Source organism: Nerophis lumbriciformis, linkage group LG23 (genome assembly GCF_033978685.3).
Source record: "Nerophis lumbriciformis linkage group LG23, RoL_Nlum_v2.1, whole genome shotgun sequence".
NCBI classification, from domain to species: domain Eukaryota; kingdom Metazoa; phylum Chordata; class Actinopteri; order Syngnathiformes; family Syngnathidae; genus Nerophis; species Nerophis lumbriciformis.
In genome coordinates, this window is record NC_084570.2 from 40,004,672 (window position 1) to 40,030,006 (window position 25,335).

The window sequence follows — 25,335 nt, forward strand, 5'->3', positions numbered from 1 at the left end:
CCGGCAGTATAAATGAAGAGACTAGTCAAATATGACATCATGCTAGCCAGGAGTGCACTGCCAGTCTGCCGCTAATTGATGCTAACGAGTCTGCCGCTAATTGATGCTAACCAGTCTGCCGCTAATTGATGCTAACCAGTCTGCCGCTAATTGATTCTAACGAGGCCTGCGACCATGTGTCACACACCACATGATGCCTGTTGGAGCTGCATCACTTTTTCCAGAGCAGCAGGGATTACGCTGTAAGGATTACAGCCTCCATGCAGGCTCAGGTAATCCAATCACTGGGAACCTTCCAGCCCTCCACTTCACTTCCTGCACGCCAACACAACTCAGCCCAGCACCATGACGCCTGGCAGGGAAGGCAGCTGACACCATGCCCTTCATTGTCAGAGCAAGACCCCACAGGGGTAAGTCTTTACTATTATTATTATTATTATTATTATTATTATCATTATTATTTTTATTATTATTATTATTATTATTATTGCATACATGCCCTTCATTGTCAGAGCAAGACCACTCAGGGGTAAGTCTTTATTATTATTATTATTATTATTATTATTGCATACATGCCCTTCATTGTCAGAGCAAGACCCCTCAGGGGTAAGTCATTATTATTTTTATTATTATTATTATTATTATTATTGCATACATGCCCTTTATTGTCAGAGCAAGACCCCTCAGGGGTCATTATTATTATTATTATTATTATTTATTATTATTATTGCATACATGCGCTTCATTGTCAGAGCAAGACCCCTAAGGGGCAAGTCTTTTCTGTTGTTGTTGTTGTTGTTGTTGTTGTTATTATTATTATTATTATTATTAACAATAATAGTGGATAAAGACTTACACCTCAGAGGTGAGGGTTTTATATACAGTAGAGGCCAAAAGTTTGGACACACCTTCTCCTCATTCACAGTGTTTTCTTTATTTTCATGACTATTTACATTGTAGATTGTCACATCAAAACTATGACACCTAAAGTGAAAACCATTTCAGGTGACTACCTCTTGAAGCTCATGGAGAGAATGCCAAGCATGTGCGAAACCGTAATCAGAGCAAAGGGTGGCTATTTTGAAGAAACTAGAATATAAAACGTGTTTTCACCTTTTTTTGTTAAGTACATAACTCCACATGTGTTCATTCATAGTTTTGATGTGACAATCTACAATGTAAATAGTCATGAAAAAAAACACACATTGAAAGACATATATATATATATATATATATATATATATATATATATATACAAACCCCGTTTTCATATGAGTTGGGAAATTGTGTTGGATGTAAATATAAACGGAATACAATGATTTGCAAATCCTTTTCAACCCATATTCAATTGAATGCACTACAAAGACAAGATATTTGATGTTCAAACTCATAAACTTTATTTTTTTTTTGCAAATAATAATTCACTTGGAATTTCATGGCTGCAACACGTGCCAAAGTTGTTGGGAAAGGGCATGTTCACCACTGTGTTACATCACCTTTTCTTTTAACAACACTCAATAAACGATTAGGAACTGAGAAAACTAATTGTTGAAGCTTTGAAAGTGGAATTCTTTCCCATTCTTGTTTTATGTAGAGCTTCAGTCGTTCAACAGTCCGGGGTCTTTGCTGTCGTATTTTACGCTTCATAATGCACCACACATTTTTGATGGGAGACAGGTCTGGACTGCAGACGGACCAGGAAAGTACCTGCACACTTTTTTTACGAAGCCACACTGTTGTAACACGTGCTGAAAGTGGCTTGGCATTGTCTTGCTGAAATAAGCAGGGGCGTCCATGAAAAAGACGGTACTTAGATGGCAGGATATGTTGTTCCAAAACCTGTCACAGCGCAGTCTCGAATCCACAATCCTCCCATTGCAAGATCCAACACTCTGTCTGGCAGCATGCCAGGACACGCCCCCGCACGCGCCGAGCGCTTCACGCCCACGCTTCGTCGCAGCTGCCGGCTTTCATCTATCAGCGCACCTGGCAGCAATCAGGATGACAGCATAAAGATCAGTCACTCCTTGGAACCTACGCCGGAACGTCGTTAACTCTTTGTAGTAAGCATTCACGTCTCTGGCTTCCCTCTCGTTGTCCTCGCCTTTCTTTTTGTCTTTTGCCCCTTTTTGTCTTGTTGACTGATGTCCCTTGTTCTCCTTGCAGTGCCCGCCTTGTTCTGTGTGCTCGAGCGCTGTACCTCGACCTCCACCCGGAAATTTGGACTGCCTCCTTCAATCCTCGATCACTCGTTTGGACTTGGACATTGTTGCTTGCCGCCTGCCCTCGACCACCTGCCTGTCCCCGGATCTCCTTTGTGCCTCCCCTCTTGGTCAGACGAAGTATTCCTCCATCACGCATGTACAACCTCCTCTTGAATTATTTACATGGTTAATTTTACACTTAATCCTGCATCCAACACTTAAAGTAGCATACACATCCCACACAATCATCAAAGGTTACAATAAACCTGGTAACCTTAAGCTCTTCATGGTGTCGTCTCCTTCCAACCCTCACGTACATAACAGTACGTTCCGGCCAACCATGTCGGAATCAGACGACACCCCCAAGCCTAGTCTCGCTCCCCAGTCTCGGACCCCCAGGAATCCGGACTTGGAGGTAATGTGCTCAGTCCTGAAGATGCACCAGACTCGTTTTGAGGCTTTAGAGGACAATTTAGAGAAGGCATTTACCAAACTGTACACAAAGCTGGACCAGCTTGGCCCCAACCCAGTGCAAGACCAGGTAACGGATCAGCATGCCACACTTCCCTTTGCCCGGGAACCCAAGATTGCGAGTCCAAGACCTTTTGAAGGAGATTTTGAGCTCTGTAGAGGCTTTTTGGTGCAGTGTGAATTTATTTTTTTGCACCAACCATCACGCTACACTTCTGATGGAGCTAAAATTGCGTTTGTTTTTTCGCTACTTGCCGGACCTGCCCTCAAGTGGGCTACAGCAGCCTTGGACAAGTCACTGGGCCTTGGCACAGACTACGCAGCCTTCCGGTCCGAGTTCCTGGCCGTATTTGACCACCCCAAGGATGGGGGGGATGCCGCAGGACGTCTGCACACCATCCAGCAAGGAACTCGGTCAGTGGCAGCTTACACCCTCGAGTTTTGGACCATTGCTGCAGACAGCGGCTGGAACGACAAGGCTCTACAGAGTGCTTTTCGTCAGGGACTCTCTGAAGAAATCAAGGACGGTCTGCTGAGAGACAGACCAACCTCCTGTAGAGCCCTCATCGACTTAGCACTCCAGTACGACCAGAGACTTGTTGAGCGTGCAACCGAGAGAGCCCGTAGTGGTGCTAGGAGATCCCCGGCTATGCTAGCTCTTCCTGCCCTCCAATCTTCCGGAGGACAACCTGCCCCATTACCAGTTGCGGTGGCAGCACATGAACCCGTGCAAGTGGGAAGAACCCGTTTGGGTGCGGGGGAGAGGGAGAGAAGGTTGAGGCAGCGCCTTTGCCTCTACTGCGGGGGTGCGGGACACATGGTCCGCTACTGTCCGTCCCAACCAAAAGACTAGGCTCACCAGCAAGGGGGATCCTGGTGAGTCATTCGACACTTCCCCAGGAACAAGGGAACTCTGGCATCCTGTTTTCCGTCTCCTTTACGTGGAACAACAGGAGGGTGGAAGTTCAGGCTTTTCTGGACTTTGGGGCGGACGATAGCCTGATGGACTACGGGTTCGCCCAACAGAACGGGATTCCCTTAGTATCCTTGGACAAGGACCTTCCAGCCCAAGCTCTGGACGGACGCCCATTGGGTCCCATCAGGTACCGCACGGAGTCCCTGCTACTCACTTTATCCGGGAACCATTCAGAGACCATCCGTTTCTGGGTGCTGGAGGCTCCCGTCGCTCCGGTGGTATTAGGAAGAGCATGGCTGAAGCAGCACGACCCGCACATCTCTTGGACCTCCGGAGAGATCTTGGCATGGAGCACCCGCTGCCACGCTAACTGCTTGAAGGCAGCCTCGGCCCCCAGCAGGACCATTCAGAACCACAAAACCCCGGTCGACCTCACTACCATCCCAGAGTGCTATCATGACCTCGCTGAGGTTTTCAGTAAGGACCGTGCTCAATCCCTTCCGCCGCATAGACCTTACGACTGTGCTATCGAGCTACTTCCCGGGGCTCCCCTACCTTCCAGCTGTCTTTACAACTTGTCCCTTCCTGAAAGAGAGACCATGAAGAATTACATCGCTGAATCACTGGCTTCCGGAATCATTACCTCGTCCAAAGCCCCTGTGGCGGCAGGGTTTTTCTTCGTGACCAAGAAGGACGGGTCCTTGCGACCTCGCATTGACTACCGGCACCTCAACAACATAACTATCAAGAATAAGTACCCACTGCCCTTTCTGAACGCATCTTTTGAACCCCTGGCACCAGCCACCATCTTCACTAAGCTCGACCTTCGCAATGCATACCACCTGGTCCGGATCAAGAAGGGTGACGAATGGAAGACGGCGTTCAATACTCACCTCGGCCACTATTAGTACAAGGTCATGCCTTTGGGTCTCACTAATGCTCCCGCAGTTTTCCAGACACTGGTCAACGACATCCTTCGTGACATGCTGGACCAGTTTGTTGTGGTTTATTTGGATGACATCCTTATTTTTTCTCGCAACCTGCAGGAACATTAGCAGCATGTTCGTCTGGTTCTTCAGCGACTTCTGGAAAACCGACTCTTTGTCAAGGCGGAGAAGTGCTGTTTTCACGCCTCATCGGTGGACTTCCTTGGATTCATCGTTGAGAGGGGTCACATCAGGGCTGACCCCGGGAAGGTCAAGGCAGTGGTAGCCTGGCCACAACCCGCTTCCAGAACGGAACTCAGGAGATTCTTGGGCTTCGCTGGATTTTACAGGCGATTCATCCGTAATTTCAGCCGCATCGCTGCACCCCTCAATGCTCTCACCTCGTCAAAGGTACATTTTTTGTGGTCACCCGAGGCTGACCGTGCTTTCAGTGGGCTCAAGATCAGCTTTGTCTCCGCACCTGTTCTCATCCATCCTGACTGGGACTGTCCATTTTTGGTAGAGGTGGACGCCTCTGATTCGGGGATAGGGGCCATACTTTCCCAGCAGTCTAAAATTGATAACCTGCTTCACCCATGTGCATTTTTTTCCAGGCGACTCTCTCCGGCAGAACTTAACTATGATGCTGGGAACAGAGAGCTGTTGGCTGTCCACAAGGCGTTAGTGGAGTGGAGACACTGGTTGGAGGGGGCAAAGCACCAGTTCCAAATTCTGACGGACCATAGCAACCTTCTCGCCATCCGTTCAGCCCGAAGGATCAACAACCGTCAGGCGAGATGGCAACAGTTTTTTTCCCGGTTCAACTACATACTGTCTTACAGACCGGGATCCAAGAACCAGAAGGCGGACGCACTATCTAGAGTGCACATAGCGGAGAACACTTGCCCTACTACCCCCGCAACCATTCTGCCATCAACCCATATTGTGGGAATGGTATCCTGGAGAGTGGAGGACCAGGTGAAAAAGGCTCTTCAGGCTCGTCCAGGTCCTGGGGGCGGACCACCAGGCAAGCTGTTTGTCCACCGCGAACTTCGGCCCCGGGTCCTGGATTGGTCACATTCCAGTCTTTTCTCTTGCCATCCGGGGTTCCAACAAACCCTGTCCTTCATCCGAAGACGTTTTTGGTGGCCATCCATGGCCACCGACACACGGGAATTTATCGCTGCTTGTACTGCTTGTGTTCGCAGCAAACCGTCGCACCGACCTCCGGCTGGCCTCCTACACCCTCTGCCGATTCCTGCTCGTCCATGGTCGCACATAGCGTTTGACTTCGTTTTTCCAAGGCAGTCCACTTCGTTCCTCTCCGCAAGCTGCCCTCTTCCTCCGAGACAGCGGACCTCCTTACGTTGCACGTCGTCAAGCAGCACGGAATCCCCATGGACATTGTTTCTGACCGGGGCCCTCAGTTTACCTCCAAGGTATGGAGGGCGTTCTGCAAAGGGATTGGGGCCTCAGTCAGCCTCACTTCGGGATATCACCCCCAAAGCAATAGACAAGCCGAGAGAGCCAACCAGAGCTTGGAGACCATGCTTCGCTGTGTTGCCCAACATCAGCCCACGTCCTGGAGCAAGTTCATCCCGTGGGTGGAGTATTCCTACAACGCCATGAAGAGCTCCGCCACCGGTATGTCGCCTTTTGAATGTTCTTTGGGCTACCAACCTCCTATGTTTCCACAACAGGAGCTCGAGATTGCAGTACCCTCTACGAGGGCCCACATCAAGAGATGTCAGAGGGTGTGGAAAGTCGCCCGTTCGGCCCTGGTGAGGGCGTCCGAGAGGATGTGTCGCAGTGCAAATAAACATCGCATCCCTGCCCCTTTCTATCAGCCGGGACAACGTGTCATGTTGCTCGCCAAAGACCTTAGCCTCCAGGTACCATCCAAGAAATTAGCTCCCCGTTTTGTTGGTCCTTATCCCATAATTTCCATAGTCAACCCGGCATCTGTAAAATTGGCTCTCCCACCCTCAGTCAAGCGACATCCGGTAGTCCACGTGTCCCAGATAAAACCGGTGGAGGAGAGCGCTCTATTCCCCTCTACCCCTACCCCGCCCCCTCCTAGGTTACTTGAAGACGGCGACCCGGTTTGGACGGTAAAGAAGATCCTCAGGGTCCGTCGGCAGGGTAGGGGGTTGGTATACTTGGTCGACTGGGAGGGATACGCACCGGAGGACAGGTCTTGGGTGCCGGCCTCCTACCTTGCCGACCCCTCTCTTCTGGAGGACTTCTACCGCCCCAACCCGGGGGCCCTCAGACGCTCGTCGGGTGCCTCGCCTAAGGAGGGGGTTACTGTCACAGCGCAGTCTCGAACCCACAATCCTCCCATTGCAAGATCCAACACTCTGTCTGGCAGCATGCCAGGACACGCCCCTGCACGCGCCGAGCGCTTCACGCCCACGCTTCGTCGCAGCTGCCGGCTTTCATCTATAAGCGCACCTGGCAGCAATCAGGATGACAGCATAAAGATCAGTCACTCCTTGGAACCTACGCCGGAACGTCGTTAACTCTTTGTAGTAAGCATTCACGTCTCTGGCTTCCCTCTCGTTGTCCTCGCCTTTCTTTTTGTCTTTTGCCCCTTTTTGTCTTGTTGACTGATGTCCCTTGTTCTCCTTGCAGTGCCCGCCTTGTTCTGTGTGCTCGAGCGCTGTACCTCGACCTCCACCCGGAAATTTGGACTGCCTCCTTCAATCCTCGATCACTCGTTTGGACTTGGACATTGTTGCTTGCCGCCTGCCCTCGACCACCTGCCTGTCCCCGGATCTCCTTTGTGCCTCCCCTCTTGGTCAGACAAAGTATTCATCCATCACGCATGTACAACCTCCTCTTGAATTATTTACATGGTTAATTTTACACTTAATCCTGCATCCAACACTTAAAGTAGCATACACATCCCACACAATCATCAAAGTTTACAATAAACCTGGTAACCTTAAGCTCTTCGTGGTGTCGTCTCCTTCCAACCCTCACGTACATAACAAAACCTGTATGTACCTTTCAGCATTAATGGTGCCTTCACAGATGTGTAAGTTACCCATGCCTTGGGCACTAATGCACCCCCATACCATCACAGATGCTGGCTTTTGAACTTTGCGTCGATAACAGCCTGGATGGTTGCTTCCCCTTTGGTCCGGATGACAGGATGTCGAATATTTCCAAAAACAATTTGAAATGTGGACTCGTCAGACCACATAACACTTTTCCACTTGCATGTGTCCATCTTAGATGATCTCGGGCCCAGAGAAGCCGGCGGCATTTCTGGATGTTGATAAATGGCTTTCGCTTTGCATAGTAGAGCTTTAACTTGCACTTACAGATGTAGCGACAAACTGTATTTAGTGACAGTGGTTTTCTGAAGTGTTCCTGAGCCCATGTGGTGATATCCTTTAGAGATTGATGTCGGTTTTTGATACAGTGCCGTCTGAGGGATCGAAGGTCACGGTCATTCAATGTTGGTTTCCGGCCATACCGCTTACGTGGAGTGGTTTCTCCAGATTCTCTGAACCTTTTGATGATATTATGGACCGTAGATGTTGAAATCCCTAAATTTCTTGCAATTGCACTTTGAGAAACGTTGTTCTTAAACTGTTTGACTATTTGTTCACGCAGTTGTGGACAAAGGGGTGTAACTCGCCCCATCCTTTCTTGTGAAAGACTGTGCATTTTTTGGGAAGCTGTTTTTATACCCAATCATGGCACCCACCTGTTCCCAATTAGCCTGCACACCTGTGGGATGTTCCAAAAAAGTGTTTGATGAATATTCCTCAACTTTATCAGTATTTATTGCCACCTTTCCTAACTTCTTTGTCACGTGTTGCTGGCATCAAATTCTAAAGTTAATGATTATTTGCAAAAAAAAAATGTTTATCAGTTTGAACATCAAATATGTTATCTTTGTAGCATATTCAACTGAATATGGGTTGAAAATGATTTGCAAATCATTGTATTCCGTTTATATTTACATCTAACACAATTTCCCAACTCATAAGGAAACGGGGTTTGTATATATATATATATATATATATATGCACACACACACAGTGGTGGTAGAGTGATTGGAGCACATCCTTGTTGGTCACAAAAACAAATCTGACCACAGAACTTTCCTCCAGAAGGTCTTATCTTTGTCCATGTGGTGTCAGATGAAACAAAAATGGAGCTGTTTGGCCACAATACCCAGCAATTTGTTTGGAGGAGAAAAGGTGAGGCCTTTAATCCCAGGAACACCATGTCTACCGCCAAGCATGGTGGTGGTAGTATTATGCTCTGGGTCTGTTTTGCTGCCAATGGAACTGGTGCTTTACAGAGAGTAAATGGGACAATGAAAGGAGGATCACCTCCAAATTCTTCAGGACAAGCTAAAATCATCAGCCCGGAGGTTGGGTCTTGGGCGCAGTTGGGTGTTCCAACAGGACAATGACCCCAGACACACGTCAAAAGTGGTAAAGGAATGGCTAAATCAGGCTACAATGGAGGTTTTAGAATGGCCTTCCCAAAGTCCTGACTGAAATGTGTGGACAATGCTGAAAAAACATGTCTTTGTCAGAAAACCAACACATTTAGCTGAACTGCACCAATTTTGTCAAGAGGAGTGGTCAAAAATTCAAGCAGAAACTTGTGGATGGCTACCAAAAGCACTTTATTGCAGTGAAACTTGCCCAGGGACATGTAAGCAAATATTAACATTGCTGTATGTATACGTTTGACCCACCAGATTTGCTCACATTTTCAGTAGACCCAGGGGCGCCGCTAGGGATTTTGGGCCCCATGAAAAGATTCTTTACAGGGCCCCCAACACAGTGTCATTATTTTTTCTGTATTATAATTTCATCATCATTAGGGGCCTCTCAGGGCCCCCCTCCATCATGGGCCCCTAGAATCCGTCTCCTTTACCCCCCCTTTTCGGCGCCCCTGAGTAGACCCATAATAAATTCATAAAAGAAGCAAACTTCATGAATGTTTTTGGTGACCAACAAGTATGTGCTCCAATCACTCTATCACAAAAAAATAAGAGTTGTAGAAATAATTGGAAACTCAAGACAACCATGACATTGTTCTTTACAAGTGTATGTAAACTTTTGACCACCACTGTATGCAGGCACGTGCACACATAGGGCCCTATGGGTGCTTGAGCCCCTGCCCTTTTTTTCCTCGTCTTAAAAAGTGCCCTCTGCCTGTGTGTGTGTGTGTGTGTGTGTGTGTGTGTGTTTTTTTTTTGTTTTTTCTTTAAACATTAATAAATTCCTGTCAGGGATGTAAAAAAACACACACACAAAACAGCGGTACAAAAACTCCACGTTTTCTTGTAATACCGGGTTGTTTGAGCCTGCCACTTCCGCCAGAGAGAGAGAGAGAGAGGGCGAGTGAGTGAGTAAGTGAGAGGAGAGAGGAGACGTGACAGTGGAGCAACTTGAACCTGTGAGTTATGGTCTAGTCGCCGTCCACTTATTCAGCATCTAATATGGGTAATATTTTTAGAAAAACGCTGTATTATTCTATTATTCAATGAGTCAGCTTCTGTTTTTGCCAGACGTCGGAGCACGGCGCATCAATTCCGCACAGAGCAGAGCGGATCGTGCGGGACAGGAAGTAGTGTACAAAATACAAAATAAAACACCGGGTTGATTTTCAAAATAAAATGCACTGTCTTTACGGCGGATCACATTTCTCTCACAGTAGAGCAGGGGTGCTCACACTTTTTCTGCAGGCGAGCTACTTTTCAATTGATCAAGTCGTGGGGATCTACCTCATTCATATATATAATTTATATTTACTTATTTATGAAACATATGTTTTTGTTAACAAGTTAAAGGTGTTTAATGATAATACAAGCATGTTTAACACATATAGTTAATATTGTTTATAAATTAAAGGTGTTTAATGAAAATACAAGTTTGTTTAATACATATAGTTAATATTGTTAACAAGTTAAAAAGTGATTAATGATAATACAAGCATGTTTAACACATATAGTTAATATTGTTAAGTTAAAGGTGTTTAAAGATAATGCAAACATGTTTAACACATATAGTTAATATTGTTAACAAGTTAAAGATGTTTAGTGATAATGCAAGCATGTTTAACACATATAGTTAATATTGTTAATAAATTAAAGGTGTTTAATGATAATACAAGAATGTTTAACACATAGTTAATATTGTTAACAAGTTAAAGGTGTTTAAAGATAATACAAGCATGTTTAACACATATAGTTAATATTGTTTATAAATTAAAGGTGTTTAATGAAAATACAAGTTTGTTTAATACATATAGTTAATATTGTTAACAAGTTAAAAAGTGATTAATGATAATACAAGCATGTTTAACACATATAGTTAATATTGTTAAGTTAAAGGTGTTTAAAGATAATGCAAACATGTTTAACACATATAGTTAATATTGTTAACAAGTTAAAGATGTTTAGTGATAATGCAAGCATGTTTAACACATATAGTTAATATTGTTAATAAATTAAAGGTGTTTAATGATAATACAAGAATGTTTAACACATAGTTAATATTGTTAACAAGTTAAAGGTGTTTAAAGATAATACAAGCATGTTTAACACATATAGTTAATATTGTTAACAAGTTAAAGGTGTTTAAAGATAATACAAGCATGTTTAACACTTATAGTTAATATTGGTAATAAGTTAAAGGTGTTTAAAGATAAAACAAGCATGTTTAACACATATAGTTAATATTGTTAATAAGTTAAAAGTGTTTAGAGATAATACAAGCATGTTTAACACATATAGATTCCTTTCTTTCATGAAGACAAGAATATAAGTTAGTGTATTACCTGATTGTGATGACTTGCATTGATTGGAATCAGACAGTAGTGCTAATAAGGTCCGCATTTTCGAATGGAGGAGAAAAAAAGTCCTCCTTTCTGTCCAATACCACATGAAAGTGGTTAGTTTTTGGCATTTTATTTATCCAGCTTCCGTACTCCTTTGTATACACTTTACAAGAAATACATTGTCGGCAAACTCCGTAGCTTGCTAGCTTGTGCACGCCAGCTTTCTGAGACTCTTATTTTGGTAGCGCAGGCAGGAGGAAGTAGCGCTTTTATTGTGCAACTGTGCAGTCGGTCTTTGGAGTTTTGACGACAGGTACGCGCCAGAGTCTGTTGAAATAAAGTGTTTCTCGCCTTCCAGTCGGTAATTTTAATGAGCTGGCAGCAGCCAGCGTCATCTCAGAAGACCCTCGGGTGCCGTGAATGTCAATCAAGCGACGAAAGTGACGTCATAGTGAAGATTTATGATCGCTCATTTTTAGGACTATTTTTTTAATGGCTGGCTGGTGATCGACTGACACACCCTCCGAGACCGACCGGTAGCTCGCGATCGACGTAATGAGCACCCCTGCTAGAGGTTTAGATATAAAGTTTATTGTGACTTTGCTATTACTGTGTGGGTTAACAAAATAATAATAATAATAATAATGATAATAATAATAATAATAATAATAATAATAATGATAATGATATTAATAATTATCATTATTATTAATAATAATAATTTCAGCATTCTGGGGATATAAGATGTAGGTTATCTGTTAGGAATATTACCATCTGTATTTAAACTTGATTCATGTTGATTATGCCTGCAGCACAATGCCAAAAAAAAGAAAGGATACAGAAAAGGAAGGAGAAGGAGCGCCAGGAAGCAGCTAAGGGTAGCAGACCTCTTAATGCATGGCTAAAACCAAGTACTGCACCAGAATTCAAGAAAGACCACAGACCTCAGAAAGTGTCACACCTGAGATGTTGCACTGTTCAACGTTCAATATTAAAGTGCTTATCTTTAACAATAAACAGCCTAATAATAAACCAGTGTTTTGTTGCTTTTCATGTCTTCCAAGCCTATGATAATGTGAATTAACTCATTATGACAATAATTTGTTGACACAAAAGAAATGGCAATCACTTTTACCTACAAAGGACACACAGCTAAATAGTTAGCTTCCTATTAGCAAATTAAATTTTACATTAATTTCCATATTGTGTAAAGGACCAAAAAAAAATGTCCTGCCCTTTTCTGACTTTGAGCCCCTGCCCCTCTATAATCATGTGCACGTCCCTGACTGTATGTGTATGTGTGTGTGTGTGTGTGTGTGTGTGTGTGTGTATATACAGACTGTCTCAGAAAATTAGAATATTATGATAAAGTCCTTTATTTTCTGTAATGCAACTAAAAACATGAAAATGTCATACAGTCTGGATTCATTACACATCAACTGACATTTTGCAAGCCTTTTGTTTTTTTTAATATTGATGATTATGGCATACAGCTTAAGAAAACTCAAAAATCCTATCTAAAATATTAGAATATCATGAAAAAGTATACTAGCAGGCTATTTAACTAATCACTTGAATCGTCTAATTAACTCGAAACACCTGCAAGGGTTTCCCTGACCCTTTAAAAACACTCAGCTTGGTTCAGTAAACTAAATCACAAGTATGGGGAAGACTGCTGACCTGACTGCTGTCCAGAGAACCATCATTGACACCCTTCATCAGGAGGGTAAGACACAAAAATAAATTTCTAAAAGAGCAGGCTGTTCACAGAGTGCAGTTTCAAAGCACATTAACAAAAAGTCTGTTGGAAGGAGGAAATGTGGCAGGAAACGCTGCACAATCAAGAGAGAGGACCGTAGCCTTAACAGCATTGTGAAGAAGAGCTGCTTCCAGAAGTTGGGGGAGCTTCAAAGACAGTGGACTGAAGCTGGAGTCTAGGTATCAAAAGCCACTGTTCACAGACGTGTCCGGGAAATGGGCTACAATAGCCGTATTCCCATGGTCAAGCCACTCCTGAACTCAAGACAACGGAAGAAGCGTCTGACTTGGGCTATGGAAAAGAAGCACTGGACAGTTGCAGAGTGGTCCAGAGTCCTGTTTTCAGACGGAAGCAAGTTTTGTATTTCATTTGGAAGTCAAGGTGCTAGAGTCTGGAAGAAGGCTGGAGAGGAGCAAAATCCAAGTTGCTTGAAATCTAGTGTGAAGTTCCCACAGTCAGCAATGGTTTGGGGAGCCATGTCAGCTGCTGGTGTTGGTCCACTGTGTTTCATCAAGTCCAGGGTCAATGCAGCTGTGTACTAAGAGATTTTAGAGCACTACATGCTTCCATCTGTTGAAAAGCTCTATGGAGATGATGATTTCATTTTCCAGCATGATCTGGCACCTGCACACAGTGCCAAAACCACCAGTAACTGGTGTACTGACCATGGCATTACTGCCCTTGATTGGCCTGCCAACTCCCCTGACCTGAACCCCATAGACAATTGTGAAGAAGAAGCTGAAAGACACCAGACCCAATAATGCAAATGAGCGAAAGGCCGCTATTGAAGCATCCTGGGCACCCATAACACCTCAGCAATGCCACAGGCTGATTGCCTCCATGCCACGCCGCATTGATGCAGTAATCCGTGCAAAAGGATTCCCAACCAAGTATTGAGTGCATTAATTGACATTTTCAAATGTTTGATTTTGTTTTGCTGTTATAAATCTTTTTTTTTTACTTGGTCTGAGGAAATATTCAAATTTTTTGAGATAGGATTTTTGAGTTTTCTTAAGCTGTATGCCATAATCAGCAATATTAAAATAATAAAAGGCTTGCAGTATTTCAGTTGATGTGTAATGAATCCAGAAAGTATGACATTTTCATGTTTTTAGTTACATTACAGAAAATAAAGGACTTTATCACAATATTCAAATTATATGTATGTATGTATATATATATATATATATATATATATATATATATATATATATATATATATATATATATATATATATATATATATATATATATATATATATGTATGTATATATCTATGTATGTGTGTGTGTGTATGTATGTATGTATGTATGTATGTATGTATGTATGAATGAATGAGGTTCAAATGTAGTAAAAGTACTTGGTCAATGCGTGGGTCTGCGGTTCAAAGTCTTTGCTGATTGGCTCGTTTGTCCACCAACAGGGGCCCAATATGGCGACAACAAAAGACGTACTTCCTGTGCCGACCCCTCGGCTCTGTGGTCCCAAGGTCACGTGCAGCAGCTGGGCCCGGCCGGGACCGCTCACGCCCCCGCTAGTGCCGGCAAGCCTGTGGGCTCGTCCTGCGGCCCCGCCTCCTCCGTCCCCGGTACCGGCGTCAGCCCCGTCCTGGCCTGGCACGCTGCCATCAACGCCGCCCGCCAGGCCAAGGGCGATGCCACCAAGCCTGACATGAGTCCGCAAGTCTCGGCGTGCACGGGCTCGCTGGCGCACAGGAAGCGTCAACAATACGCCAAGAGCAAGAAGCAGGGCGGCTCCACCACCAGTCGACCACCCAGAGCCTTGTTCTGTCTCAGCCTGGACAACCCTCTACGCAGGGCCTGCATCAGCCTGGTGGAGTGGAAGTATCCTTTCATCACCACAGTTACATTACACAATTACACTCACTTCACAGCAACGCCCAGGTCAAACCACGCCCCCTCCACTTGCAGCAGTCCCTCCCACTTCTTCATTATTTGTTTTCTTGAAGTATTGCAAATGAATGAGTGAATGTAGCAAAAGTACTTTAAGTATTGCAAAAGAATAAGTGAATGCAGTAAAACTACTTTGAATGTTCCAAAGAATGAGTAAATTAAGTGAACATACTTTAAATATTTGCAAATGAATGAGTGAATGCAGTAAAAATACTTTAAATATAGCAAAAGAATGAGTGAATGCAGTAAAACAACTGTAAGTATTGCAAATTAATGAATGCATACAGTAAAAGTACTTTAAATATTTGCAAATGAATGAGTGAATGCAGTAAAAGTACTTTAAATATAGCAAAATAATGAGTGAATGCAGTAAAAGTACTTTAAGTATTGCAAATGAATGAATGAATGCAGTAAAAGTACTTTAATAACGCACACAGGAAGTAAGAGTATACTGTTCTCAGAGTGTCACATACATAGTTATGATGATTAGTCAAATATAATTTATGAATGATGATCACATACATAGTTATGATTAGTCAAATATCATTTATGAATGATGATCACACACATAGTTATGATGATTAGTCAAATATCATTTATGAATGATGATCACAGATATAGTTATGATGATTAGTCAAATATCATTTATGAATGATGATCGCACACATAGTTATGATGATTAGTCAAATATCATTTATGAATGATGATCACAGATATAGTTATGATGATTAGTCAAATATCATTTATGAATGATGATTGCATACATAGTTATGATCATTAGTCAAATATCATTTATGAATGATGATCACATACATAGTTATGATGATTAGTCAAATATCATTTATGAATGATGATCACATACATAGTTGTGATGATTAGTCAAATATCATTTATGAATGATGATCACATACATAGTTGTGATACTTAGTCAAATATCATTTATGAATGATGATCACATACATATTTATGATGATTATTCAAATATCATTTATGAATGATGATCACATATATAGTTATGATGAAATCTTCCTTAAGAGTTTCCATTCAGACCTTTTGATGTCTTCATTCTTCTGTGCATCTTTGCCAACTGTGTGGCCTTAGCTGTCTACATGCCCTTTCCTGCTGATGACTCTAACTACACCAACCTGCACCTGGTCAGTACATCTTCACTTAGTACTACTTAGCTGTCTACATGCCCTTTCCTGCTGATGACTCTAACTACACCAACCTGCACCTGGTCAGTACACCTCATCTTGACTTAGTACCACCCTCTCTCATCTTGACTTAGTACCACCCTCTCTCATCTTGACTTAGTACCACCTGCTCTCATCTTCACTTAGTACCACCCGCTCTCATCTTCACTTAGTACCACCCTCTCTCATTTGCACTTAGTACCACACTCTCTTATCATCACTTAGTATTACCCTCTCTCATCTTCACTTAGTACCACCCTCTCTCATCTTCACTTAGTACCACCCTCTCATCTTCACTTAGTACTACCCTCTCTCACCTTGACTTAGTACAACCCTCTCTCACATTGACTTAGTACTACCCTCTCTCACCTTGACTTAGTACTACCCTCTCTCACATTGACATAGTACTACCCTCTCTCACATTGACTTAGTACTACCCTCTCCCATCTTGACTTAGTACCACCCTCTCCTATCTTGACTTAGTGCCACCCTCTCTCACCTTGACTTAGTGCCACCCTCTCTCACCTTGACTTAGTGCCACCCTCTCTCACCTTGACTTAGTACTACCTTTTCTCACCTTGACTTAGTACTACCCTCTCTCACCTTGACTTAGTACTATCCTCTCTCACCTTGACTTAGTACCACCCTTTCTCATCTTGACTTAGTACCACCCTTTTTCATCTTGACTTAGTACCACCCTCTCTCATCTTGACTTAGTACTACCATCTCTCATCTTGACTTAGTACTTGACACATCTCATTTTTATTTAGTAGTTCTCGCTCTCATTTAGTAATACCATCTCTTATCTTTACTTATTAGGATCATTTCTCATCTTTACTTAGTAGTACCATCTTTGATCTTTACTTAATAATACCACCCCTTCTCGAGCGTGAAGGTCAATGAGCTGTGTGTGTCATTTGCATAAACAAGTAGGAGATGTTACCATGTCCACGAGGAAGGACATTCCAAGTGTGATTACATAACATTTTATTGGTTTAATAAAACAATTGTGTAGCGAAGCCTGCCTTTTACAAAGTCAAATGGGAGGATCAGATTGATGCGGTATTAAGAATTATTCCTGATTAGTGTGTTACGACATTCAAAAACAAACAAATGGATCATGAGTAGAGACGGTATCGTTCACATTTGAAGCGATACCGGTACTCAATAGTACCAATTGTTGGTACTTTTAATAAATATTCATTGTTTTTGATAATAAAATCTCATTTTTTTATTGCAAGGTCAATAAATCATCACTGATTTTGTCCTGTTTGATGATCATATTTCTGAGAATCATTTCCAGTCACCAATGATGGCGGGAGTGAATCGTTTATGGTGTGTTGGCTAGTCAGTCTAGTCTGAAAAGTATTAGTACTGTAAGTATTGTACTTGTTACACGCCAGCTGTAACCTGCATCTTAGGTGAATATTAGCATCAAGCTAGCACACTTTGGAACCTAACTTAACTTACTTTTTCTTTGTTGCCATTGGGGAATGAGTTTGACTGAGTTTGCTCTCGGTGCTGCTGGAGTGACCAAAGAGTCAGCAACCAGGTGTGATGTCACGCGCACCCCAAGTACCCAAACATGGCACCCTTGGATTTGACGTTAATCGGTGCCAAAAAGGTAGCGATCCTTGTTCCTGAGAAGAAATAGTCTGCTCAAATATGAAAATCTTGTTTGAAGCATATTTTAGTAGAGGAGGTCCTTTCATTGAAATAACTTTCATCCATCCATCCATTTTCTACCGATTGTCCCTCTCAGGGTGTTTTAAGATATGCAGCGAAGCCTGCTTCTGGGCGTGTACACGTGGACTCACCTGGTGGCAGAAATATTGTTGGGTTTTTTTTACCTTCAAGACGTCATAAAAAGCTGCGAGTGTTACAGTACAGTGAGGAAGGAGATATGAAACACCAGGATATGACGTGTGTATCTAATCCAAATACCTAATGTGATGCCATTAACTGGTGAGTGTTACCGGTAAGTGTTGAAGATGTGTGTTGTGAGAGATGCGGAAGTCCAGAGAGGGAAAGGCAGGCTCGGAGGTCCGTGGGCAGGCGAGAGGTCGAGATCCGGGAAGGCAACAAGAAGTCCAGGGAAAATCCAGGGAGACGAGACACACAACTCGAAGCCGACAACAGAGGGAAGCTGCGGGATGACGACACAGGACATGACGCGATGAGCACAGAGGAGGGAAAACACAGAGAGAGCGAATGCACATGGAAAAAGAGCTAGAAACGTGTTGGCTTACTGTACGGGAACACATCGCTACGTTCTGGCACTGGAACGCAGAACGCGCTGGCTTAAGAAGTGGAGTCCTCCTCAGCGTCCGGTGTGTGAATTTCAGATTGAGTGCACCCGCGAAACGGCCGTGGGCGTACCTAGATGCGCGCTCAGAGGAGCGCACAGAGGAATGTGTAGCGGCAGGAGCTTGAGCTGTAACAGTACCCTTTCCTTATGCGAGGCTCCTGACGAGCGTCGGGGTGCATCCGAGTGAGCCCTGTAGAAGGTCTCCAGTAGAGAGGGGTCAGCGAGGTAGGGGGCCGGAACCCAGGATCGGTCCCAAGGTCCATAATCCTCCCAGTCGACCAAATAAACTAATCCCCTACCCTGTCGACGAACCCTGAGAATCTCTTTAACAGTCCAGACCGGGTCACTACTCTCGAGGACCCTAGGAGGGGGAGGAGCAGGGACCACCACAGGCTTTAGTTGAGAGATGTGAAAAACAGGATGTCTTTTCATAGATTGTGGCAGAGAAAGACGTACGGAAGCAGGGTTGATGATAGATTCCACCGAAAAGGGTCCCGCGTAGCGTGGTGCCAATTTCTGGGAGGAAACTGGTAGGTGGACCGTGGAGGTATTTGGCACGCAGCGTCACCTGCTGCCCGGGCTGATAGGACGATGCCGGGATGCGACGCCGGTTGGTGCTGCGGCACATCTTCTCAGAAGCCCTCACCAGGGCAGCGCGGGCTGTCTTCCAAACGCTGTGGCAGCATTTAAAGTGTGCTTGGGTGTCAGGCACCGCCGCTTTGACCTCCTGCTGGGGAAACATAGGGGGTTGATAGCGCAAGGAGCACTCAAAAGGAGACATACCAGTGGCAGAACTGGCCATGGAGTTGTATGCATACTTCACCCAGGGTAAGTATTTGTTCCATGATGTGGGCTTGCGAGCAGCAATGCAGTGCAGCATGATCTCCACGCACTGATTGGCCCTCTCTACTTGTCTATTGCTTTGTGAATGATAACCCGAAGAGAGACTGACCGTGGCCCCAATTCCCTTACAAAAAGTCTGCCAGATACGGGAAATTAATTGTCCAGAGGGATCCCATGAAGCCTGACAACATGTTGGATGAGTAGGTCCGCGGTTTCAGCAGCGGAGGGGAGTTTGGGAAGGGGAATTATGTGTGCGACCTTGGAGAACCTGTCAACGATAATTAGGATAGTGTCTTTACATTGGGAGTTGGGAAATCCGGTCACCAAGTCTAAAGCGATGTGAGATCAAGGTTCGCTGGGGATAGGTAAAGGGGACAACAAGCCCGCCGGGGGGCTATGGGCAGCCTTGTTGCAGGAACAGGTGGTGCAAGCGGTGACAAACTCACGAGTATGAGATTCCATGGACGGCCACCAGAAACGCAGTCGGATGAATGATAGTGATCGATGGACTCCGGGATGGCAGGTGAAGATATTGGAATGAGCCTAGTTCAATACCTTGGGTCGAAGTTCCCGTCAAACAGTCTGTCAGACGGTCCGCCGTGCGGGCCTGGGTCAGAGCGTAAAGCCGTCCTGACCAGTTTTTCAATGTCCCACGTCACCATGCCCGCTATTCAAGCAGGAGGAAGGATGGGCTCCGCCGTAGGTATGCTGGTGGGTTCCTCCGTAAATGGTCGGGGAGGGCAACAGCCTTCGTGTTGTGGGAGCCTGGTCTGAATGAGAGTGTGTAGTTAAAGCGACTGCAAAATTGCGTCCAGCACGCTTGGCAGTTATGCAGCCCCTTAGCTGAATGGATATGGATGAGGTTACGGTGATCCATCCAAACTAAGAATGGGTGTTTGCCCCCTTACAGCCAGTGCCTCCACTCCATCAGAGCCTCGTGAATGGCCAACCGTTCTCTGTTCCCCGCATCCTAATTTTGTTCTGCCGGTGAGAGGCGCCTGGATAAAAAAAAGCACATGGGTGCAACAAATGATCCTGCCTGGAGCGCTGGGAGAGCACTGCCCCAATACCAGAATCGGAGGCATCCACCCCCACCGTGAACGGACTGTCCGATTCAGGGTGGATCAGCACAGGTCCTGAGCTGAAGCTCTCCTTTCGGCTCAGGAAGGCTGTGCTGGCCTCCTTGGACTACTGGAAGGTAGAGAGCGTAGAAGTGAGAGCATGTGACAAGCCTGGTGGATTGCCTGGGGGCGTTCCTTGAGGGGGAGGCCATGTCACAGTCCCTGCAGTGTCTTGTGTGTCAATGTGTTGTCTGTCTGGGTGTGGTTATGTGTGGGTGGAGTTTGGGTTCCTGGCTTCCCAGTCTGGCACACCTGGCACTGATCATCCCACTCACCTGCCTGCCATCTTCTAATCACCTCCATTCCACAAAAGCCCTGGTCTCCTCACACGGCAACATTTAAACGCTGACAAGATTGTGTTGTGTTGTGTTGTGTTGTGTTACATGTGTGTTTAGTGCAATGTGTTGTAGGACCGGTAAAGACAACATTTAAAAGCTGACAGGATTGTGTTGTGTTGTGTTACATGTGTGTTTAGTGCAATGTGTTGTAGGACTGGTAAACACAACATTTAAAAGCTGACAGGATTGTGTTGTGTTGTGTTGTGTTGTGTTACATGTGTTTTTGGTGCAATGCCTTGAAGGACTGGTAAACACAACATTTAAAAGTGGTGGAACTGTGGACCAGCTCTATACTCTGAGCAGGGTCCTTGAGGGTGCATGGGAGTTTGCCCAACCAGTCTACATGTGCTTTGTGGACTTGGAGAAGGCATTGGACCCTGTCACTCGGGAAGTCCTGTGGGGAGTGCTCAGAGAGTATGGAGTATCAGACTGTATGATTGGTGTCACATTTTGGTCCGCGTTGCCGGCAGTAAGTGGGACCAGTTTCCTGTGAGGGTTGGACTCTGATTCACTGATTCTGTTCTTACCTTTTATGGACAGAACTTCTAGGCCCAGTCAGGGTGTTGAGGGGATCCGGTTTGGTGGCTGCAGGATTAGGTCTGCTTTTTGCAGATGATGTGGTCCTGATGGCCTCATCTGGCCAGGATCTTCAGCTCTCACTGGATCAGTTCACAGCTGAGTGTGAAACGACTGGGATGAGTGCCATCTCCGGGTTGGGGAAGAGATCTTGCCCCAAGAATCAAATTCTTTAAACATTTTTAAAAAGCCTTTTAAGCAGAATTTATTGGGACGTTATGCTTAGTACTTTTAACACACCCAGGGGCGCCGCTAGGGATTTTGGGCCCCATGAAAAGAATCTTTACAGGGCCCCCAACACAGTGTCATTATTTTTTCTGTATTATAATTTCATCATCATTAGGGGCCTCTCTGGGCCCCCCTCCATCATGGGCCCCTAGAATCCGTCTCCTTTACCCCCCCTTTTCGGCGCCCCTGAACACACCCCTATGGTTGAGGAATTCACATTAGTCGCATCATTCTGGTCTTGACTTCTGTATGTGTGATGAGATGACCTTCAAGATGCCACCTTTAATTCCATTTGAATAATAGGATATTGAGAGTGATTTGGTGGATTTAAAGATTCCTTTTTTCTTTAAAAATGAAATAGTAAATGGGTATTTTCTGGGTAGATTCTGAAATGTATTGTCTTGTATTTAGTATATGATATGATGATGTATATTTGAAGTGTCCATAAACTGTGTGCTTCTAGGGATGACCTTCTTGCAGAACACACTCTGATATTAACAAAAGAAGCAATAATGTCATACAAAACTATGTCTGTCTGTAAATAAAAAAATTGTGGAGGAGTTCATGTACCTGGGAGTCTTGTTCATGATAACAATCTAAAGTAGTTGTGACTTTCTTGCAGGAAACAGTGGAATATGCCTTCCTAATCATTTTCACCATGGAGGCGTTTATGAAGATTGTTGCTTATGGTCTGGTCATGCACCAGAACTCCTACGTGAGGAATGGCTGGAACATGTTGGACTTTGTCATCGTCATTGTGGGGTGAGTTCTTATCTCCTGACAGTAACTTCTTGAAACTGCCTGTAACTTCTGTAACTTCCTGTACTTTCGGTAACTTGTATAACTTTCTGTAAGTTCTGTAACTTCTGTCACCTCTGTATTTCTATGTAACTTCTGTCACCTCTGTAACTTCCTGTAACTTATGTAGCTTCCTGTAACTTCCTGTACTTTCTGTAACTTTTATAACTTTCTGTAAGTTCTGTAACTTCTGTCACCTCTGTATTTCTATGTAACTTTCTGTAACTGCCTGTAACTTTTGTCATCTCTGTATTTCCATGTAACTGCCTGTAACTTCCTGTACTTTCTATAACGTTTGTAACTTTCTGTAAGTTCTGTAACTTCTGTCACCGCTGTATTTCCATGTAACTTTCTGTAACTGCCTGTAACTTTTGTCACCTCTGTATTTCCATGTAACTTTCTGTAACTGCCTGTAACTTCTGTCACCTCTGTAACTTCCTTTAACTGCTTGTAACTTCCTGTAACTTATGTAGCTTCCTGTAACATCTGTAACTTATTTAACTTCCTGTAACTTCCTGTACTTTCGGTAACTTCTGTAACTTTTATAACTTTCTGTAAGTTCTTTAACTTCTGTCACCTCTGTAACTTCCTTTAACTGCTTGTAACCTCCTGTAACTTATGTAGCTTCCTGTAACATCTTTAACTTTTTTAACTTCCTGTAACTTCCTGTACCTTCTGTAACTTTTATAACTTTCTGTAAGTTCTGTAACTTCTGTCACCGCTGTATTTCCATGTAACTTTCTGTAACTGCCTGTAACTTTTGTCACCTCTGTATTTCCATCTAACTTTCTGTAACTGCCTGTAACTTCTGTCATCTCTGTAACTGCTTGTAACTTTCTGTAACTGCCTGTAACATTTGTCACCTCTGTATTTCCATCTAACTTTCTGTAACTGCCTGTAACTTCTGTCACCTCTGTAACTTCTGTAACTTCCTGTACTTTCTGTAACTTTTATAACTTTCTGTAAGTTCTGTATCTTCTGTCACCTCTGTATTTTCATGTAACTTTCTGTAACTGCCTGTAACTTCTGTCACCTCTGTAACTGCCTGTAACTTCCTGTACTTTCTGTAACGTTTATAACTTTCTGTAAGTTCTGTAACTTCTGTCACCTCTGTATTTTCATCTAACTGCCTGTAACTTTTGTCATCTCTGTATTTCCATGTAACTTTCTGTAACTTCTGTCACCTCTGTATTTCCATGTAACTTCCTGTAACAGCCTGTAACTTTTGTCATCTCTGTATTTCCATGTAAATTTCTGTAACTGCCTGTAACTTTTGTCATCTCTGTATTTCCATGTAACTTTCTGTAACTTTTGTCATCTCTGTATTTCCATGTAACTTTTGTTATCTCTGTATTTCCATCTAACTTCCTGTGACTGCCTGTAACTTCTGTAGCTTCCTGTAGCTTCCTGCAACTTCTGTAATGTTCTGTAACTTATGTAACTTTTATAACTTCTGTAACTTCTTTTAACTGTAAAACTTTCTGTATTTTCATGTAACTGCCTGTAACTTTTATAACGTTCTGTACCTTCTTGTACCTTCCTGTAACTTATTGTAACTGCCTGTAACTTTTGTAAATTCGATGACTTTTATAACTTTCTGTAACTTCTGTAATTTCTGTCACCTCTACAACTTCTAGTAACTTCCTGTAACTTCTGTAGCTTCCTGTAACTTCTGTAGTTTCCTGCAACTTCTGTAATGTCCTGTAACTTATGTAGCTTCCTGCAACTTCTGTTGCTTCCTGCAACTTCTGTTGCTTCCTGCAACTTCTGTAATGTCCTGTAACGTCTGTAGCTTCCTGCAACTTCTGTAACGTCCTGTAACTTCTGTAGCTTCCTGCAACTTCTGTAATGTCCTGTAATTTATGTAGCTTCCTGCAAGTTCTGTAACTTATGTAGCTTCCTGCAACTTCTGTAACGTCCTGTAACTTATGTAACTTTTATAACTTCTTTGACTTCCTTTAACTTTTATAACTTTCTGTAACTTCATGTAACTGCCTGTAACTTTTATACAGCCTTTACCTTTTATAATGTTCTGTAACTTCTTGTAACTTATTGTAACTTCCTGTAACGTCTGTAACTTTTATAACTTCTGTACCTTCCTGTAACTTCTGTCACCTCTGTAATTTCCTGTAAGTTCATGCAACTTCCGTAGCTTCCTGCAACTTCTGTAACTTTCTGTATTTTCTGTAGCTTCCTATAACTTCTCTAACTTCTGTAGCTCCCTGCAACTTCTTTAACTTCCTGTAACTTATGTAACTTCTATCAACTCTGTAATTTCCTGTAAATGCCTGAAGCTTCCTGCAACTTCTGTAACTTCCTGTAATTTCCTGAAACTTCTGTAACGTCCTGTAACTTCCGCAACTTTTAAAACTTTCTGTAACTTCATGTAACTTCATGCAACTTCCTGTAAATGCCTGTAGCTTCCTGCAACTTCTGTAATTTCCTGAAACTTCTGTAACGTCCTGTAACTTCCGTAACTTTTAAAACATTCTGTAACTTAATGTAACTGCCTGTAACTTCATGCAACTTCCTGTACTTTCTGTAACTTCTGTAACTTTTATAACTTTCTGTAAGTTCTGTAACTTCTGTCACCTCTGTATTTCCATGTAACTTTCTGTAACTGCCTGTAACTTTTGTCATCTCTGTATTTCCATGTAACTTTCTGTAACTGCCTGTAACTTTTGTCATCTCTGTTTTTCCATGTAACTTTCTGTAACTTTTGTCATCTCTGTATTTCCATGTAACTGCCTGTAACTTTTGTAGCTTCCTGTAACATCTGTATTTTCTGTAGCTTCCTGCAACTTCTTTAATGTCCTGTAACTTATGTAACTTTTATAACTTCTGTAACTTCTTTTAACTTTTAACTGTCTGTATTTTCATGTAACTGCCTGCAACTTATGTAACTTTTATAACGTTCTGTAACTT

General features: G+C 43.5%; 2 protein-coding genes across 3 annotated transcripts in view; both read left to right on the plus strand.

The window, feature by feature from the left end:
* Positions 1-298: 298 nt before the first annotated feature.
* LOC140679766 (voltage-dependent L-type calcium channel subunit alpha-1D-like) lies at positions 299-16,189 on the plus strand. Its single transcript, XM_072915847.1, has 3 exons — positions 299-410; positions 14,516-14,936; positions 16,054-16,189. The coding sequence occupies exons 1-3, from the start codon at positions 377-379 to the stop codon at positions 16,187-16,189; spliced, it is 591 nt and encodes a 196-aa protein (XP_072771948.1). The 5' UTR covers positions 299-376.
* Positions 16,190-16,191: 2 nt separating this feature from the next.
* Positions 16,192-25,335, plus strand: part of LOC133622687 (voltage-dependent L-type calcium channel subunit alpha-1D-like) — a 195,977-nt gene continuing 186,833 nt past the window's right edge. Inside the window, exons 1-2 of one of the 2 annotated variants that reach the window (XM_072915911.1) lie at positions 16,192-16,242; positions 22,235-22,374. In XM_072915911.1, the coding sequence (XP_072772012.1) occupies positions 16,198-16,242; positions 22,235-22,374 (185 nt within the window). In that variant the 5' untranslated portion in view covers positions 16,192-16,197. The remainder of the gene's footprint in view (positions 16,243-22,234; positions 22,375-25,335) is intronic. The other variant, XM_072915910.1, reaches the window with a different exon arrangement.

Excerpts from the sequence above, each read along its gene's own strand:
- LOC140679766 (XM_072915847.1), top strand. The coding sequence starts at position 377 with ATGCCCTTCATTGTCAGAGCAAGACCCCACAGGG. Across the intron at positions 411-14,515 it reads CAGAGCAAGACCCCACAGGG|GGGCCCAATATGGCGACAAC; the intron begins GTAAGTCTTTAC and ends GTCCACCAACAG. Across the intron at positions 14,937-16,053 it reads ATCAGCCTGGTGGAGTGGAA|ACCTTTTGATGTCTTCATTC; the intron begins GTATCCTTTCAT and ends GTTTCCATTCAG.